Source organism: Paroedura picta, chromosome 3 (assembly GCF_049243985.1).
Source record: "Paroedura picta isolate Pp20150507F chromosome 3, Ppicta_v3.0, whole genome shotgun sequence".
In the NCBI taxonomy this organism is placed as follows: domain Eukaryota; kingdom Metazoa; phylum Chordata; class Lepidosauria; order Squamata; family Gekkonidae; genus Paroedura; species Paroedura picta.
The window spans coordinates 74,063,083-74,081,495 of NC_135371.1; the positions used below are offsets into that span (position 1 = coordinate 74,063,083).

The following is an 18,413-nucleotide window of genomic DNA, read 5'->3' on the forward strand; positions in this document are numbered from 1 at the left end:
TTTCTCCTCGGATTACAGGCTGTCAGCGTTTCAGGACAAGAGGACGACCGCCATATTTTTTCTTGGACTATTTTTCTTTCTTTCTTTCTTAAAAGAAACTGCTTTAACCCTCTTCTACGATTTATTTACTGCAAGTGAATGCGGTGGACTGGGTGGAGGACAGCATCTGGCAGCCTCAACAAAAGCCATTAATCAATGCTTCTATAAACAATAGCAAGTAATAAATCTAAGCTGGGCTCTGTGCCTGGCTGCTTTTTGCCTCTCTCTTTCCCTCCCCCTCTCTCTGCCTGAGTAGCCACCTCGATTTGGGGCAGGCTAATTTTCTTAAGTAGAAGAAGAGGACTTAGATTAACTTGCAATAGCTTTTACAGCAGTTGTTTTGGTTTCCGGAGATAAGAGCTGTGATTGGGAAGATCTCGCGAGAACTCTGCTCCAGGACGAGGCTATTGGCTTCACTGACTTCAAAACGTCATTTACTAGTGCCAGGAAATTCTGATATGCGACCAACTCTTAAAGGACACTTTTTTCGGCTATACTAAATTCAACTTGCTGAAAGTGCTTTAGTTCTAAACTGCCCTGTTTTTAATCTCCGTGCTGTTTTTTGGTCTTCTGTTTTTTTGTTTTGTTTTTTCATTCTACACTGAAGAACATTGGAGGACTAAACAGACTTTCGCTTTTGCCTAGGACTGTATACAACCTCTCCTGGCTAATTGCAATATTGTCTGAGCTTGGCTGCTGACTTATAAGCCTAAAAAATGTCTATGTTAAAAAGAATGGCCCATCTAATAGAGAAACAAACCCAAGATTTGAAAGCATTTACAGAAGGTTTGCTTAAGGATATTTCCAAGGAGATCCAAGATGGCAAGGAAGAAGTTTTCAACTGGATTGATGGACCAATAACAGTGGTTGATGACAGCACTAAACAAGGCTGGAAATCATCAGCAGAAGAGAAATCTGAAATTTTGGAGATGGAAACGGGGGTGTCGGAGCCTCGCACAAAACATGACTTCCCAGATAAGGACACCCTTTTTAAAAAGGCATACAGCTATTTCAAAGCAACAGTACACAAGAATCAACCAAAAGATACATGGATCTGTTTTGAAAGTAATCAATTTAAAGGAGCTTCTCAGGAAAAAAATTGTACTGATACATTTTGGATCGGCCATGAATCAAGGCAAGCTGGACGTGGTTAAACAAGAAATGAGAAGACTGAACATCGACATTTTAGGAATCAGTGAACTAAAATGGACAGGAATGGGTGAATTTAATTCAGATGACCATCAGGTATACTACTGTGGACAAGAATCTCGCAGAAGAAATGGAGTAGCCTTCATAATCAATAAGAGAGTAGGAAAAGCAGTCTTGGGATACAATCCCCAAAATGACAGAATGATCTCAGTTCGAATCCAAGGCAAACCATTCAACATCACAGTGATCCAGGTCTACGCCCCAACCACTGCTGCTGAAGAGGATGAAGTTGATCAGTTCTATGAAGCCCTACAACACCTTCTAGAAGCAACGCCCAAAAATGATGTGCTTATCATCATGGGGGATTGGAATGCTAAAGTAGGAAGCCAAAAGATAACCGGGATAACTGGCAAGTTTGGCCTTGGAGTACAAAATGAAGCAGGGCACAGGCTGGTAGAATTTTGTCAAGAGAATACAATGGTCATAGCAAACACTCTTTTCCAGCAACCCAAGAGACGACTCTACACATCGACATCACCAGACGGTCAACACAGAAATCAGATTGACTATGTGCTCTGCAGCCAAAGATGGAAAAGTTCTATCCAGTCAATAAAAACAAGACCAGGAGCTGATTGTGGTTCAGATCATGAGCTTCTTGTTGCAAAATTTAGGCTTAAATTGAAGAAAGTAGGGAAAAGCACTAGGCCACTCAGGTATGAACTAAATCATATCCCCGACGAATACACAGTGGAGGTGACAAATAGATTTAAGGAATTAGATCTGATAGACAGAGTGCCTGAAGAACTATGGACGGAGGTTCGCAACATTGTACAAGAGGTAGCAACTAAAACCATCCCAAAGAAAAAGAAATGCAAGAAATCAAAATGGCTGTCTGAGGAAGCTTTACAAATAGCTAAGGAGAGAAGGGAAGTGAAAGGCAAGGGAGAAAGAGAAAGATACACCCAATTGAATGCAGAATTCCAGAGAAAAGCTAGAAGAGATAAGAATGCCTTCTTAAATGAACAGTGCAAACAAATAGAAGAAAACAATAGAATCGGGAGGACCAGAGATCTTTTCAAGAAAATTGGAGATATGAAGAGAACGTTTCATGCAAAGATGGGTATGATAAGGGACCAAAATGGTAGGGACCTCACAGAAGCAGAAGAGATTAAACAAAGGTGGCAAAATTATACAGAAGAACTATACAAGAGCGAGCTTAACATCCCTGATGACCACAATGGGGTAGTTACTGACCTGGAGCCAGACATCCTGGAATGTGAAGTCAAATGGGCCTTAGGAAGTCTGAGCAACAATAAAGCTAGTGGTAGTGACAGCATTCCAGTTGAACTATTCAAAATCTTAAAGGACGATGCAGTAAAAGTGCTACACTCAATATGCCAGCAAATTTGGAAAACTCAACAATGGCCACAGGATTGGAAAAGGTCAGTTTACATTCCAATCCCAAAGAAGGGCAATGCCAAAGAATGTTCAAACTACCGCACCATTGCACTAATTTCTCATGCTAGCAAAGTTATGCTCAAAATCCTACAAGCTAGGCTCCAGCAATATGTGGACCGAGAACTTCCAGAAGTACAGGCAGGATTTCGAAGAGGCAGAGGAACTAGAGATCAAATTGCCAACATACGCTGGATCATGGAGAAAGCTAGGGAGTACCAGAAGAACGTCTACTTCTGCTTCATTGACTATGCTAAAGCCTTTGATTGTGTGGAGCACAACAAATTGTGGCAAGTTCTTAAAGAGATGGGAATACCAGAGCATCTTATTTGTCTCTTGAGAAATTTATATGCAGGTCAAGAAGCAACAGTGAGAACTGAACATGGAATCACTGACTGGTTCAAAATTGAGAAAGGAGTTCGGCAAGGCTGTATACTGTCGCCTTGCCTATTTAACTTGTATGCAGAGCACATCATGAGAAATGCGGGATTAGAGGAGTCACAAATTGGGATCAAGATTGCAGGGAGAAATATCAACAACCTCAGATATGCAGATGATACCACTCTAATGGCAGAAAGTGAAGAGGAACTAAAGAGCCTGTTGATGCGGGTGAAGGAGGAGAGTGCGAAAGTTGGCTTGAAACTCAACATCAAGAAAACAAAGATCATGGCATCCAGCCCTCTCAATTCCTGGCAAATAGAAGGGGAAGAAATGGAGATAGTGACAGATTTTATTTTCCTGGGCTCCAAGATCACTGCAGATGGGGACTGCAGCAAAGAAATTAAAAGACGCTTGCTCCTGGGGAGGAAAGCTATGGCAAATCTAGACAGCATCCTAAAAAGCAGAGACATCACCCTGCCAACAAAAGTGCGTTTAGTCAAGGCTATGGTCTTCCCAGTTGCAATGTATGGCTGCGAAAGTTGGACCATAAGGAAGGCCGAGCGTCAAAGAATTGAGGCTTTTGAACTCTGGTGCTGGAGAAGACTCTTGCGAGTCCCTTGGACTGCAAGGCGAACAAACAGGTCAGTCCTAGAGGAGATCAGCCCTGACTGCTCTTTAGAAGGCCAGATCCTGAAGATGAAACTCAAATATTTTGGCCACCTCATGAGAAGGAAGGACTCCCTGGAGAAGAGCCTAATGCTGGGAGCGATCGAGGGCAAAAGAAGAAGGGGACGACAGAGAATGAGGTGGCTGGATGGAGTCACTGAAGCAGTAGGTGCAAACTTAAATGGACTCCGGGGAATGGTAGAGGACAGGAAGGCCTGGAGGATCATTGTCCATGGGGTCGCGATGGGTCGGACACGACTTTGCACATAACAACAACATTTTGGATCGGAGTCCAGGAGGTGCAACTGCCTCAAGATTCATCTGTGAATATTTTGCGGGAACAACTGCACTTTCTATGCCAAAGTCTAACTGGACAGAATATTAGTCTACGGGTAAAACAAGGTGCAGTAATCCTCGATATGAGACCCCCTTAAGAAGATTGGGAAAGGGAAAGGAGAAGCAAAGGGAAGGGGGAACAAGATGTTTGAAATCTTTTCTTTATTCTTCTTCTGTACACTTTTAAGGCAATGCTGGAAGTGCTGGAAATGTAACTGCTGGAAATGTCATGATAAAGTGGGTTTTCCCCCCTTTTCTTTCTTCCTTATTAGTGTATTGTTATAGGCAAAGTTCATACTGTTCTACAAGAAATGTTCAATGTTAAGTATTTAATTCAAACCTGAAAATATGGTGTTGAATATCTGTCAGGAAGGCTCTTTTGACTGTTTTAAGTATAAAATGTTTTATAGGTGGTATGTGACACCAAAAGTGATTGCTAAAATTGCTAAAAATTATGTTAACAAATGTTGGAAGTGTGGTGATAAAGTAGGTTTCTTTTTTCAAATGTGGTGGAAATGGGAAAAATCTTATAAGTTTTGGGCAAAAGTTTATACCATTGTGTAGTTAATGTGGGGTCTTAGATTTCCCATGTAAACTGAATCGATGTTATTAAGTATATCTCTGCAGTGCCTTCTAGCCCAAACTCAAAGCTTAACTAAAAGGGGACACTTAATTTACAAACAACTATATACTCTGAAATTTTACCTGGCACATAATGCTGAGAACATCAAACCTCTTATTTGTTTCACCAGCATCTAAGTCAATATTAGAAAACCAAACTTTTAATGGAACCTCACAGAAAGGAAAAAAAAGATTCACTACTTTCTCTCTGGGGTACAAAGGGTAATGTGGAAAATTCAGGCAATTTCAGTTTCAGTTTCAGTAATGAAGAAAGGTAGCAAAGTACAGGATTATTACCTACTATATATAATTATATATGTATAATTAACAGAACTACCATGTGAACATAACTTATGCTGTATTCTATACTGCAACTCAAATTACAACTCAAATAGAACCAATCAGCCATTCAAAACTGGTTTTTATACACCACTTTTCACTACCCGAAGGAGTCTCAAAGCAACTTACAATCACTTTCCCTTCCCCTCCCCACAACAGTCAGCCTGTGAGGTAGGTGAGGCTGAGAAAACTCTGAGAGAGACTGCTCTGTGAGAACATCTTCTAATAGGGCTGTGACTAGTGGGAAATCAAACCCAGTTTGCCAGATTAGAATCTGTTGTTATTAATCACTACACCAATTAGGCATTAAACAGAATGAAACATGTTCAGTTTTGGGTTTTGTAGTCAGAAGTTCACTTATTTTGTCTTCTGGCCTATTCAGAAAAGAATCTAGTGAATTTAGAAAGTACATTCAAAAGAATGAGAGGGTTTTCATTTAACACTATAATCACAAAGGGTTTGCTGGAGATGTTTCAGTCTTGCTGTTACGGAAATTGTGAATTTGTTTGCTTGGTAATATTACTATGTCACTTGCTAATTTTGCTTCTTTCTTCAATCCTGTTAATAGATCTTTCTCCCCAGGCATGTATGAAGTATGATCTCATCATATATTCTGATTTCTTTTGAAAAATGACTTTCAAACTGGGTGCCTAATATGTTTCTCAACTCACCTTAGATCCATAAAGATAGTATGGTTGGACATTAGCCGGTTTGTCTCTTTGAGGTTCCTGTGTAAATGGAATTGCTGTCCGTACAAACCTGGAGTATGTGGAAATGAGAAGTAAATGGATTCATAACCTTTTATTTGGAGCAGCTGTGTTATGGTTCTGAACCAATCAAAGAACATGTCAGATTCTTTTTCTTCAAAATAACTGATTTTTCTAATATTTTCAGTCTGAAATAATGTTTTGATTGTTATCAACTACAGTGTTTGAGAAATAATAAAACTATTTACCTGCTAGAAGTGAATATTTACAGCTATTATCACCAGCTATAACTTCAGGCACTTAAAAAGTATATGAAATAAAATTGCATTGTTAATTCACAATAGGAACAATCATAAACATATCTACTCAGGGGTAAGTTCCCTTTTATTAAACAAAGCTTACTCCCACGAAACCATTCTTAAAATTGTATCTAACAATATTCCAGTCAAGAAACTCGTTACATTGACTGAGCTTCATGTCTATAACCAGTTCTATCACAATTATATATAAAAATTAAGTAAAGGTATAGGTATCCCCTGTGCAAACACCGGGTCATGTCTGACCCTTGGGGTGACACCCTCTAGCGTTTTCATGGCAGACTCAATACGGGGTGGTTTGCCAGTGCCTTCCCCAGTCATTACCGTTTAGCCCCCAGCAAGCTGGGTACTCATTTTACCGACCTTGGAAGGATGGAAGGCTGAGTCAACCTTGAGCCGGCTGCTGGGATCGAACTCCCAGCCTCATGGGCAGAGGTTCAGACTAGGGTTGTGCGATTCAGCCGCTTCTGATTCGGAGGATTCTATTCCTTTTGTGCTGCAAAGGCCTCTCACCGCCTCACAGGGTCAGAGAGAGGGCTTTCCTGCCCAAAGGGAAGCCTTTCAAAGCTTTGATACTAGTAATTATAATAAATATTTGGAAATTTAAACTAAAAAAAAATCTTTTTGCAGTTCAGTCTTTACATTTGTAACCAGTTTGAATGTTCAATGTAGCTTACTAATGCCACATGACCTCTGCATATACTTAGTGTTTTAACTGAATTAAACCAGAATGAATTACTAATGTCATACATGGTTGCATTGTTATGCATATATCTTGAATTAGTCAGAATCGGGGCAGAAGCAATTTTACATTTTTTAAAAAAAATCTCAAACTGTAGTTGGTCATGGTTGGAGGTTGTGGGAGAGTTGGGGAGAGATAAAGAAGTTTCACGGGCAAAGTTGCTTTATGCAGATTTGTTAGAGGGTACTTAATTTTTAAGAGCCTCTTGTGGCGCAGAGTGGTAAGGCAGCAGACATGCAGTCTGAACTAGGGTGGTACGATTCGGCCGCTTCTGCAGCCGTTCCCTCCGGGCGTAGCCAGCGCCGCGCCGCGGGGGGGAGGGCAGTGCCGGCAGTGGCGTGACAGCGGGCGCAACCACAAGGCGCGGAATTTCCTAAGGCGCGGAATTTCCAAACTGGTTACAAATCTAAAGACTGAACTGCAAAAAGATTTTTTTTAAGTTTAAATTTCCAAATATTTATTATAATTACTAGTATCAAACTTTGAAAGGCTTCCCTTTGGGCAGGAAAGTCCTCTCTCCGACCCTGTGAGGCAGTTGTGCTTTGCAGCACAAAAGGAATAGAATCCTCCCCCCCCTGCCGTGCTTCCCCTCGGCTCCCAAAGCCCTCTTGCTGTGTACCCGAGGTGGTGAGAGGGCTTTGGGGGCCAAAGGGAAGGGAATCCTCCACTCCGCCCTACGGCCGCTTCCCCTCAGCTCCCAAATCCCTATCGCTGCATCTCCGAGGCGGTGAGAAGGCTTTGGAGGCCAAGGGAAAAGGAACCCTTCCCACCACGCCCTGCAGCTGCTTCCCTTCGGCTCACAAAGCCTCTCTGAGATGGTGACAGGGCTTTACAGCCCAAAGGGAAGTGAATTCCCCGTGCTTCACTGCGCTGCTTGCCTTTGGGCCACAAAGCCCTGTCGCTGGCGGTGGCGAGGGAAAGGCTGCTGCCCCCACTGGCCCGCAAAGCACACCCCTAGGACAGAGCTATCTGTGAGCAGTGGATGTGCCCTCCTCACCAGCCAGGAAGCTTCTGGCAGCGTGGCTGGGCACGCAGCTCACTCCAGAGGCCGGCCCAATCTAGATGCGTCCAGCTTTGCTGGGCGCATCCGGATTGGCCCACTGGAAGGGAAGCGACAGCACCCGGACAGGAGGTTCCTGACCTGGACAGAGGTTCCTGTCCGGGACAGCGCCTGGACAGGACCGCCTAGATGGCCATTTCCATAATATAGAGAGGAACTATGGTAAGGATAAAGGTAAAGGTATCCCCTGTGCAAGCACCGAGTCATGTCTGACCCTTGGGGTGACGCCCTCTAGCGTTTTCATGGCAGACTCAATACGAGGTGGTTTGCCAGTGCCTTCCCCAGTCATTACTGTTTACCCCCCAGCAAGCTGGGTACTCATTTTACCGACCTCGGAAGGATGGAAGGCTGAGTCAACCTTGAGCCGGCTGCTGGGATTGAACTCCCAACCTCATGGGCAAAGCTTTCAGGCGGCTGCCTTACCACTCTGCGCCACAAGAGGCTCCTATAGGCACATTAAAAAGTTTAAAACATTGATAAAATATCAATTGTACGTATCAATCAATTGCTTTATAACGATCCATATTCAGCATACAAACACGTTAAAAAAAACACTGCTGGCATTCACACAGGTGATAAAACTGTAAATATCAAATAAATATAAATCCTTATCCATTGGTTCCTCTATATATTTATGAATCTGCTGGGGTAGAGCAAGTCCGGCTGTCTGAGTTGAAATTAGGCCAATCAGAGTGACTGGCCCTATTTCACCCTAATTGGCCCGGCCGGAACAACGGCCACCCTCACTCGATTGCTGCTCGCCACTCGCTTCAGAGGCACGCCTAGCTGCCTGAACTGAAGGGCGCCTCTCCACTGGCGTGACTGGTTAGGGGGGGCCTTTCCTGCCAAGGGGAGGGCTCTCAGTGTCCCCTTGGGCCGGGAAGGCTTCGCGAAGGCCACGCACCGCGGTGCTGATGCGCCGACATCCCGGGCCAGGAGGACGCTCTCCACAGGTGCGCTTGGTGGGAGGGGGGGCTTTCAGCATCCTCTTGCCCTGGGAAGGCCTTGTGCTGCGTTGCAGACGTGGGCCAAAGCCTTCCCAGGCCAAAAGGACACTCTCCGCCACCGCATCCGGCGGGGGGGTCTCTCACCATCCTCTTGGCCAGGGAAGGCCTTGTGCCGTGGCACAAATGCGGCACCAGGCCTTCCCGGCTCAAGGGGAAGCTCTCCGCCGGTACGCCTGGTGGGGGGGGAATCTCGCCCTCCTCTTGGCCTGAGATGGCCTCGCGCTGCATTGCTGGCACGGTGCATGCTCTCCCCGGTCCAAGGGGACACTCTCCGTCACCGCCTGTCTCTCCTCCTGTGCGCCCGGCGGTAGGCCACTCTCCTTGGCCCCTTGCGCTCACCCACAGCTCTCCAACGCCCCAGACCTCCACAAGCCACTGCAAAGGTAAACTTCGGGTGGAGGGGGGGCCATTCTCTTTCCCTTGCCCTTGTCCCTTCTCCCCTTTCAAAGCCCATTTTTTGCAAATGGGTTTTGCCGCTAGTCTATACATAAAAGACAATAATGTTTACTGGGAGTCAATCAGTTTCTTCTGCCTTATTTAGCAAGCTTCTGTGCAATATTTTGCTACCTTAAAAGTAATTTCAGTAGAGCTATCAACCAGAAGACAAGTATAAAAGTGGTATGTTCTACCTGGGAAGTTATATGTACTCTGTGGTGCAGCAAGTACAGAATCAATATGGAACATATAAGGAACAACACACAGAACATATAAAGAATGAAAAGCAGATACATTTAGACCCTTATACAGTCCTCCTCGGTAGTCAAATATGTTTAAATGCACTTCTTCAGTATAAAATTATATAATACTAGCAAGAAAGCCCATTGTAACCAGTAAGGAAATGGGTGCTAGGACCCAGGGGACACCGGGAGATGCAGATCTCTCTGTGTGTCTCTTTCTCTTTCTTTCTCTCCCGCTCGCTGCATGTCTCTCGGTGTGCCTTGCAGCAGGAGGCATAGCAGGTAATCAGGGCACGTTCTGAGGAGGGAAGCAGGGCTGGTCACCAGCTTGAGGTAGCTCTCTCTGTGTCTCTCTCTCTGTCTCCCTCACAGCAGGAGTGATAGGAAGGAATGAGGGCTTGTGTTCAGTCTGGCAGGGCTCTGTGTGTCTTTCTCTGTCTCTGGCATGGCTGAGAGGAACGTGGTTAGCGTCCAGGGAGGGAGGGCGGGAACTGTAGGGACAAGGCCCTATTCCAACTTGGGCAGCCAGACACATTCCATCCCCCAGGTGGTTTCACAAATATATAGAAGAACCATGGATAAGGACTAGAGGCCAAGCCCATTGCATTCAGGAATACAATGGGAGCTAGATTGGGGGGGGGGGGTTGGAAGATCTCTGCGGATGGCCTTCCCCTCCCCCCAGGACCTGGAAAGGCTGCAGGCAGCTGTTAGGGAACTCAATGGCAGGGGCAGCTCTCACAAAGCAGGGATCTGCAGCCTTCAAGCCTCAAGATGGAAGTGGAAAGACGAGGGAGCAATTGGCTGGCTGCTGGACAGACAGGCATGCCAGTTGGAGGAGGAGGCACTAAGGGATGGGACAGCTGTCCTGAGTGGGAGTTAACTGCTGAGTGGCACTTAGACATGCTCCTCTTCCAAGGCCTTACTAGAAATATTAAGTAGGACAGATTAGGGTACTATGTGGTAAAAAATATATAGAAACTGAAGCTCCAACTAATATGATTTGTATACAAGTATATCTAATATGGAGTCCACATTGTGAAGTATTGTTCAAAAACCACCACTCTCAGCATTGCTTGACTCTCATTCAAAATGCATTCACATGTGTTAAGCAGAATATTCTAACTGGCCATTTGATGTAGGTTTTTGTTACCTGTTAGTTGATCCATTGTAGCAATAATTAGGTAAAAAGTCAAAGTTTAGCTCCCAGAAGACATGCAGTGTGATGCGTCCATATGGAGCAGAGACATTATGATTGGCTTCCCGGAACATGGCATCAAAACTGTCCAAGGTCATGTGCTTGCACAGCAGTCTATGTGTCAGGCGGTTTATTTCCAAAAGCCACTCAAGCTCCTGCTCCCAAAGAAAGCAGCATCAAGAAGAAGACATGGAGTGTTATAAAATCACAGAACAATCTCATTGCATCAGCAAGGAGATGAGATACAAGGCAGGTTACATACAAACATCTCCTTTTCTCTAAAGTAAGGAAAGTGGCATATGAACCCAATGGGGTCTAACATTTTATACTAGGAAAGGGTAAAAAAAACATAGACCTCTGTAAGTACAATAATTTCACAATGTCACATTTTACATCAGAATATTAGCAAGGTATAAAATTGTATTTTTTTGTATTTTTATACTTCTTGACTCTGGATACTTCTCAAAGGAGGCTGATCACTGAAAATCCACATCTAATTTGAACAGATTCAGAGAACAAAGATAAAAATTATACATTTTATTTTAACTATATTACTGAAACCACTGTTTCCCTTCTACTAAGTGATCATGTCAAATATTAGATCCAGCTATATATCTCAGCATGTGTACAGCCCTTTGAAATCCACACATACATTTATCTCAGCAAATCTTGTGAGTGTTAAATGCCATCAAGGTGCTTTCAACTTAAGACAACCCAATGAAGTAATGATCTCCATAATATCCTATCTTTAACAGGTAATGTGAAATGAAGGTCATATCTTCCTTGACTGAGTCAATGCATCTCATAGAATCATAGAATAATAGTTGGAAGGGACCTCATGGGTCATCTAGTCTAACCCCCTGCACTATGCAGGACACTCTTATTCCTATCGCTCATCCACTGTAAGCTGCCATCCCCTTGAGCCTTCACAGAATCAGCCTCTCTGTCAGATGGCTACCTAGCCTCTGTTTAAAAATGTCCAAAGATGGAGAACCCACCACCTCCCGAGGAAGCCTGTTCCACTGAGAAACCACTCTAAGTGTCAGGAACTACTTCCTGATGTTTAGATGGAATTTCTTTTGAATTAATTTCATCCTATTGGTTCTGGTCTGTCCCTCTGGGGCAAGAGAGAACAACTTTGCTCCATCCTCTATATGGCAGCCATTTAAATACTTGAAGATGGTTATCAGATCCCCTCTCAGTTGTCTCCTCTCCAGGCTAAACAGACCAAGCTCCCCCAACCTTTCTTCATACGCCTTGGTTTCCAAACCCCTAATTATCTTTGTTGCCCTCCTCTGGACACGCTCCAGTTTGTCTACATCCCTCTTCAACTGGGGTGCCCAAAACTGAATACAGTACTCTGTGAGGCCAAACCAGAGCAGAATACAGCGGTACCATCACCTCCCGTGATTTGGACACGATACTCTGTTTGATACAGCCTAAAATCCCATTTGCTTTTTTAGCCACCGAGTACTCAGCTTACTTATGTTCAATGTATGGTCTACTAAGACTCCTAGATCCTTTTCGCACATGCTACTGCGAAGACAAGTCTCCCCCATCCTATATTGGTGTATTTAGTTTTTCCTACCTAAATGAAGAACTTTACATTTGTCCCTATTGAACTTCATTTTATTCAGTTTAGCCCAGTTTAGCCTATCAAGATCATCCTGTATTCTGATTCTGTCTTTGGTTATGTTTGCTACCTCTCCCAGTTTAGTATTGTCTGCAAATTTCATAAGTATCTCCTCTAATTCCTCAGCCAAATCATCTTTAACCGCTCCTAGCGGAGCAGAAGAAATAAAACAGTAAGGGCCCCGAGGGCAGGCCCTGTCCGGGATGAGGAAGGGTGCCGATAGGCCCCTTCCCCTGGACTGAAAAGCAGAGGGCCCAATCGGGAGGCGCAAAGCACCTCCTGATTAGGCCCTCCATTTGTCAGTCCAGCCCCAAACTGCCAATCAGCAGCCGCGCACAGCGCAGCTGCTGACTGGCTGTTTTCCCAGACTACAACCAATTGGGAGGCGCGAAGCGCCTCCCAACCCGCCCCACCCCCCACTAGAGCGGCTCGCTGAGCCGCCCAGAACCTTCCCTGGGGCCTGGGGAGCGTTTTGAAGATCGGGGAGGGAGGAAAAAAGCTCCTCAAGCCCTGGGGAAGCTCCCCAAGCTCTGTGAGCCGCGGATCGCCTTCCCCGGGGCCTGGAGAGCTTTTTTTCCAGATCGGGGGGGGGGGGGGAGGAAAAAATCTCCCCAAGCCCCGGGGAAGGCGATCCGCGGCTCCGCGATCGCCTTCCCCGGGGCCTGGAGAGCTTTTTTCCAGATCGGGGGGGGGGGAGGAAGGAAGCTCCCCAGGCCCCCAGCGCCCGCTGAATTTTGGTTTCAGCGGGCTTTACTACTAGTTTATAAATATGGTCATAGAATCATATAGAATCACAGAGTTGGAAGGGGCCATACAGGCCATCTAGTCCAACCCCCTGCTCAACGCAGGATTAGCCCTAAGCAATCCACCCACCCTGTGTTGAACAACACAGGCCCCTAGGGTACTCCATTTGTTGGTCTGACATGACTTGTTCTTGCAAAACCCATGCTGAGTCTTAGAAATCACAGCTCTCAGTTCCAGCTGCTCAAGGACTGAGTGTTTAATTATTTGTTCCAAAATTGTGCCAGCTACATGTCAGGCTAACGGGTCGATAGTTACCCGGATCCTCCTTTTTCCTTTCTTGAAGATGGGGACAACATTTGCCCACCTCCAATCATCTAGCACCTCTCCTTTTCTCCAAGAAGTGTCAAGAATAATTGATAGAGGTTCAGAAATTATATCTGCAAGTTCTTTTAGTACCCTAAGATGCAATTCATGTGGCTCAGAAGACTTTGTTTCATTTAAAGAAACTAGGTGTTTGTGGACTGCTACAACAGTGATCCTAGGCCACAATTCCCATCCCCCGTGTTGTGTTATGTTTTTGCCACCTTGAACACTATTTGTCTCACAAGAGGAGACTGAGGAGAAATAGGAGTTAAGCAACTCAGCCCTCTCTTCATCATGTTAGGTTTCCTTTTCCTTCAACTTTTCCTAGCATAATTGTCTTTTCCCATGAGTCTTGTATTTTCATAATATGACCAAAGTGCAAGAGCCTTAGTTTAGTAATTATAGCTGCTAGGAAAAGTCCATGCTTGATTTATTGTAAAACTTGTCTGACACCTTCCCGAACTGGAAACCATTCTGTGTCTCCATATTCTGTCCTAACAATACTCTCTTGTTCAGAGTATAGCTTGCACATCAAAATAATCAAACATAGTGGCATATCCATTTCTTTAAAAACCAACCATAGCTTTCCATAATCAATACAGTGAAAACCTTTGCTGTAATCTATGAAAAAGCCGATTTTCTACTGAAATTATCTCTTTTGCTTCAATAACCAACATAAATTTGCAGTATGATTGCCATACTGTGGAGGCTGTCAGCAATCACAAGGAAATACTGACAGTTTTTCCATTGTCAAGAGGTAGAATGGTGAATGTGGACAGCCTCAATTTACGGTCACAGCCAACAGATGTGTTCTGAATATCAACAGGTAATAGATTCTACAGTAATTAGGCACACAATAACCTCCCAGTACACTGTTAGATAGAAACCAGAAAATACAGTTAGTTAAACATGTTATATCTGAGCAACTGAAAATAGTTCTATTTATCTAAATCCCCCCCTTACCACAATAGATGTCAGGTCCTCACTCTCAAAGCGACTAATGGCCTGGTCCAGTGATTTATACATTGCAGCTGAGATACGTTGGGTGATAAGCCTGTTTAGGTCAATTGACCTACCTAGAAGCTGTGGAAAAAGCAAAATGCAGAGAGTAAATAAAATCAGATTGTTTTGTTTTAAAGTCCAACCCTAAGTACAAAATACAGAAAGATCTCATTTGGATCACAAATTATTAGTTATTATCTAAATAAAATTAACATGTTTGGAAAACATTATCTCTTTTTCTTCCCAGTAAAAGTAGGCCCAGGTTCAAAATTAACTATCACTATACTGAATTCTCATGGTTTAGTTATTCACTTGTATGTAACTTGCCTATATTTTTAAGCAGGCATATAGTGTATTTTTCTGATCTAGAGGCATATAAGCATTCCAGTGCACTCATAGAATATCCATCTATCTGTAAAGGGTATTAGCAGAGTTTAAATTTGCAAAGAGGTGCAGAGCATCAGGATGCTTAATAGAATACAATAGTTTAATTAAGAAGAGAAACAAACTTTGTGTAAATGGAGAAGAGAGATTCTTAACATAGTTTATGCTAAATACACATCTCCTCTGATGCCCCCTGCTTGATACTCTTCATATTCTGTTCAGTCATGCACACTGCAAATCTTGCATATTCCAACAAAGTGAATGTGTAAAATGACCTAGCTGATATGTCATATTCATTCTACAGAAATTAGCAAAATTGTACCTGGACATGTCTCTGTTTGAGCAACGTCTCATAACGGTTGGATGGTGGGTAAGGGATAATCACACCATAATTCTTACATTCAGCCCGGAACCGTTTATCTAATAAAACACTGCAAATGGAAAATAATATCAATATATTTATTTTATATATATATTTATTTTATGCCTCATTATGACCAAGATTCATATCTGTATAATAGGAGGCAACTCTATTATGTTTAATTTCCTGCTTTTTATGATTTCTATTCTAGCACATTGTGAGCTCTACTGCAAGTTTGTGGTGAGTAGAAGTCTCATCCACAGCAAGTAGTTGGAAATCAAAATGGGTTATAGAAATTAATCAAACATTAGCTAATCTAATTATATAAATTCAATGCATAGAAAATTGCATGGGTTACTCTGAATGTCAGGATCAGTGCCTGTTCTCTGCCATGTTTTATTCTAACCAGAGTTCTTCCATGTTTTCTTAATTGTTGGTTTATTGCTGGGCCCCTATGTAACCCTGGCCCGTTATATTAGCTGCCTGCCTGAAAACGAAACCTGTCTGCTGTTTGCTTGTTATCATGATTTGCTGTGCTCGCTGTGAACTGTTTGTCTTTTGAACCTGGCCAGCTAGCTCTGCTTAATGTAACAATAATAGTTATCTTGTCATTGTCCGCCAAACAAATGAGGTGGGCGGAGTTTTTCTCCCGGTTCAACTTTACTCTAAAGCATCTGCCGGGGAAAATGAATTTTCTGGCCGACGCGCTGTCGTGCCTCCCCCAGTACAACAGCAGACGGGACCCATTGGTGGATACAGTATTCACGCCCTCCCAGTTGGGACTGGTGGTCATGACATGCAGCAAAGCAAAGGGAGGGGTGCCGTTCCCCGGTGGGCGGGTCCAAAAGGACGTCCTTGCTGACGTGGAGTTTCAATCACTTCGCCCGTCCCTGGATGAGAAAGGAGGCATGTTTTTGAGAGACAATCGTTTGTACGTTCCTTTGGGGGCCAGAGCTGCTGTGTTGAAGCTAAGCCATGACTCAAAATCCGCAGGCCATTTCGGCTTCGTGAAAACACTGCACCTGGTCAGGAGCCATTATTGGTGGCCTTCTCTAAGACCAAGCGGTCCAAGGACACTCCAGAAGTAACACTCCCTGGCTAATTGCCCAGACTGGCACCTGGAGCCCTCCCTCTGGGAACCTTCAAGTTTTGGGTGGGAGAATTGTCTTGAAAAGGGCTTGGTTTTGTATTGTAAGGCAGATATGACTTTGCTAGTTATAGTGACTGAAGTAAACTTCCATGAAAGCTTTCTTTTTACAGAAGTTTGTTGTAAGTTCTTTTAGCACTTGACAGAATACAGTATCTGGCCTATTCCTAATTTTAAAAGCTTGGTTTCAATGACATGTATTTTCTGAAAATGCACAGATGCGCCGCCTCTGAGAGAGAGAGAGAGTTACCCCTCTCCTCTCGCCTTTTTTTGGGGAAGGGAGGTAATCACTAATCCGAGCATAGTTTCTTGCTTTCTTTTCTTTTTTTATGGCTCTCTCTTTCTCCCTCTCCCCCCCCCTTCTGATGCTCTTTTACGTTTTATTTGGTGTGTGGAAGAGGGGGTAGTCTTATACGTCGAGTATATAACAAACTCTATATTTTGAGTGGAAATGTTGGGGGGTGGTCTTATACGCCCAGTCGTCTTATACGCTGGCAAATATGGTAACCAAATTATGAAATTCAGTACTTGGTTGCGGCGAGACTGCCTTGGGCCCGCCAGAAGGCTGCGCTGCCCGTCGCCACCTGGAGCCTTCTGCCGGCCCCAGCAGCAGTCTCGTTGCGTCCTGGATGCAGCGAGACTGCCCTGGGCCCGGCAGAAGGCCGCACCGTCCGCCGCAGCTGCCTGGAACCTTCTGCCACCCCTGGGGCAGCATTGACACATCCTCGACACCGCGACGCTGCCCCTGGCCCCAGCAGAAGGCCGTGCCAACTGCCGCCGTCCGCCCCCACCATCCTCGCTCACCTCCGCCGCCGCTTACCAGCCCCCACCCACCCACCAACCCACACCCTCCCCCACCATCCCCACCCATCGCTACTGTCCACTCCCCCCATAGCACCTTACCCCCCTCTTCCTCTCACCCCTGCCCCATCCTCTTTCATGCCACCTACCTGACTCCCTTCCTGCCTTCCTTTCTCATAGCATTCCCTTTGTCCTCCCTCCCTCCCTCCTATCTCCCTCTTTCTCGCTCCCTGTTTCTCTCCCTCTTCTTTTGGCTCTTTCTGTCTTCCTCCCTTTCTTTCTGTCTTTCTCTCTGTCTCTCTTTCTCCTTTTCCTCCTTCCTTCTGCCCATCCACCCACCCACCCCGCTAGTGCCCACTGTATTTTGGCTAATGATCTTGTGGGAAATGATCTTCCACTCCTATGAAGCTTTACAATTATTTATGAATCTGTCTTGTTTTCCACTGATTCTTCTATTGATATTTGCTGTGATCTGATCACATGCACAAAACATAAAACCTTAAGGCCGGATAATAAATTTATCTTTGTAAAATTTACACAATAGAAATCAATAAAACCTCATACCTGCCAGCCATTGCTTTATAATAAGCAAAGATCTGATCTGCCAATTTGTACACAAACTGATCAAAACACAAGTTCACCTAGTAGAAGAAACAGGAAAGAAACAGGCTTCAGAATAAATATGTAAGTGAATACTTGCTCATGGAATTCCAAAAACAGTTGATAAAAAAAGAAACTCACTTCAGCTTCAATTTCATCATAGAGAAACTGCTTCTTAAACTTGGTCAAAGCATAATATGCACTGTCATTGTAGAGGTCCAGTGGGTAGAGCACATATCTGCAATTAAGGTTACAGGTAAAGGTAAAGGTGCATGTCTGACCCTTGGGGTGACGCCCTCTAGCATTTTTATGGCAGACTCAATATGGGGTGGTTTGCCAGTGTCTTCCCCAGTCATTACCGTTTACCCCCCAGCAAGCTGGGTACTCATTTTACCGACCTCGGAAGGATGGAAGGTTGAGTCAACCTTGAGCCAGGTGCTGGGATCAAACTCCCAGCCTCATGAGCAGACAGCTTCAGACAGCATTTCTGCTGCCTTACTACTCTGCACCACAAGAGGCTCCTAAGGTTACAGGTAGTTTCAGTTTAAACAGTCCAAGATTACTAATAGTGTAGGGATTACAACAACATAAACTTTTTTTGGGGGGGGTCAGTTAAGAGGCCCATAAGATTGTGTGTGGGGGGGTATAACTTTTTATTGCCATACAATTTCCCTGATGACAAGGAAA

The 18,413-nt window shown here is 44.3% G+C and overlaps 1 protein-coding gene across 10 annotated transcripts in view; it reads right to left on the reverse strand.

The window, feature by feature from the left end:
- Positions 1 to 18,413, reverse strand: part of CYFIP2 (cytoplasmic FMR1 interacting protein 2) — a 167,728-nt gene that overhangs the window by 66,194 nt on the left and 83,121 nt on the right. For all 10 annotated transcript variants that reach the window (XR_013229167.1, XM_077326425.1, XM_077326426.1 and 7 more), the window contains 6 exons: positions 17,868 to 17,964; positions 17,691 to 17,767; positions 15,140 to 15,248; positions 14,395 to 14,514; positions 10,647 to 10,846; positions 5,658 to 5,745 (listed from right to left, as the gene is read on the reverse strand). Coding sequence is in view for 9 of the 10 variants with exons in the window: in XM_077326425.1 (XP_077182540.1) it covers positions 5,658 to 5,745; positions 10,647 to 10,846; positions 14,395 to 14,514; positions 15,140 to 15,248; positions 17,691 to 17,767; positions 17,868 to 17,964 (691 nt within the window). In the remaining variant the exon portion in view is untranslated. The remainder of the gene's footprint in view (positions 1 to 5,657; positions 5,746 to 10,646; positions 10,847 to 14,394; positions 14,515 to 15,139; positions 15,249 to 17,690; positions 17,768 to 17,867; positions 17,965 to 18,413) is intronic.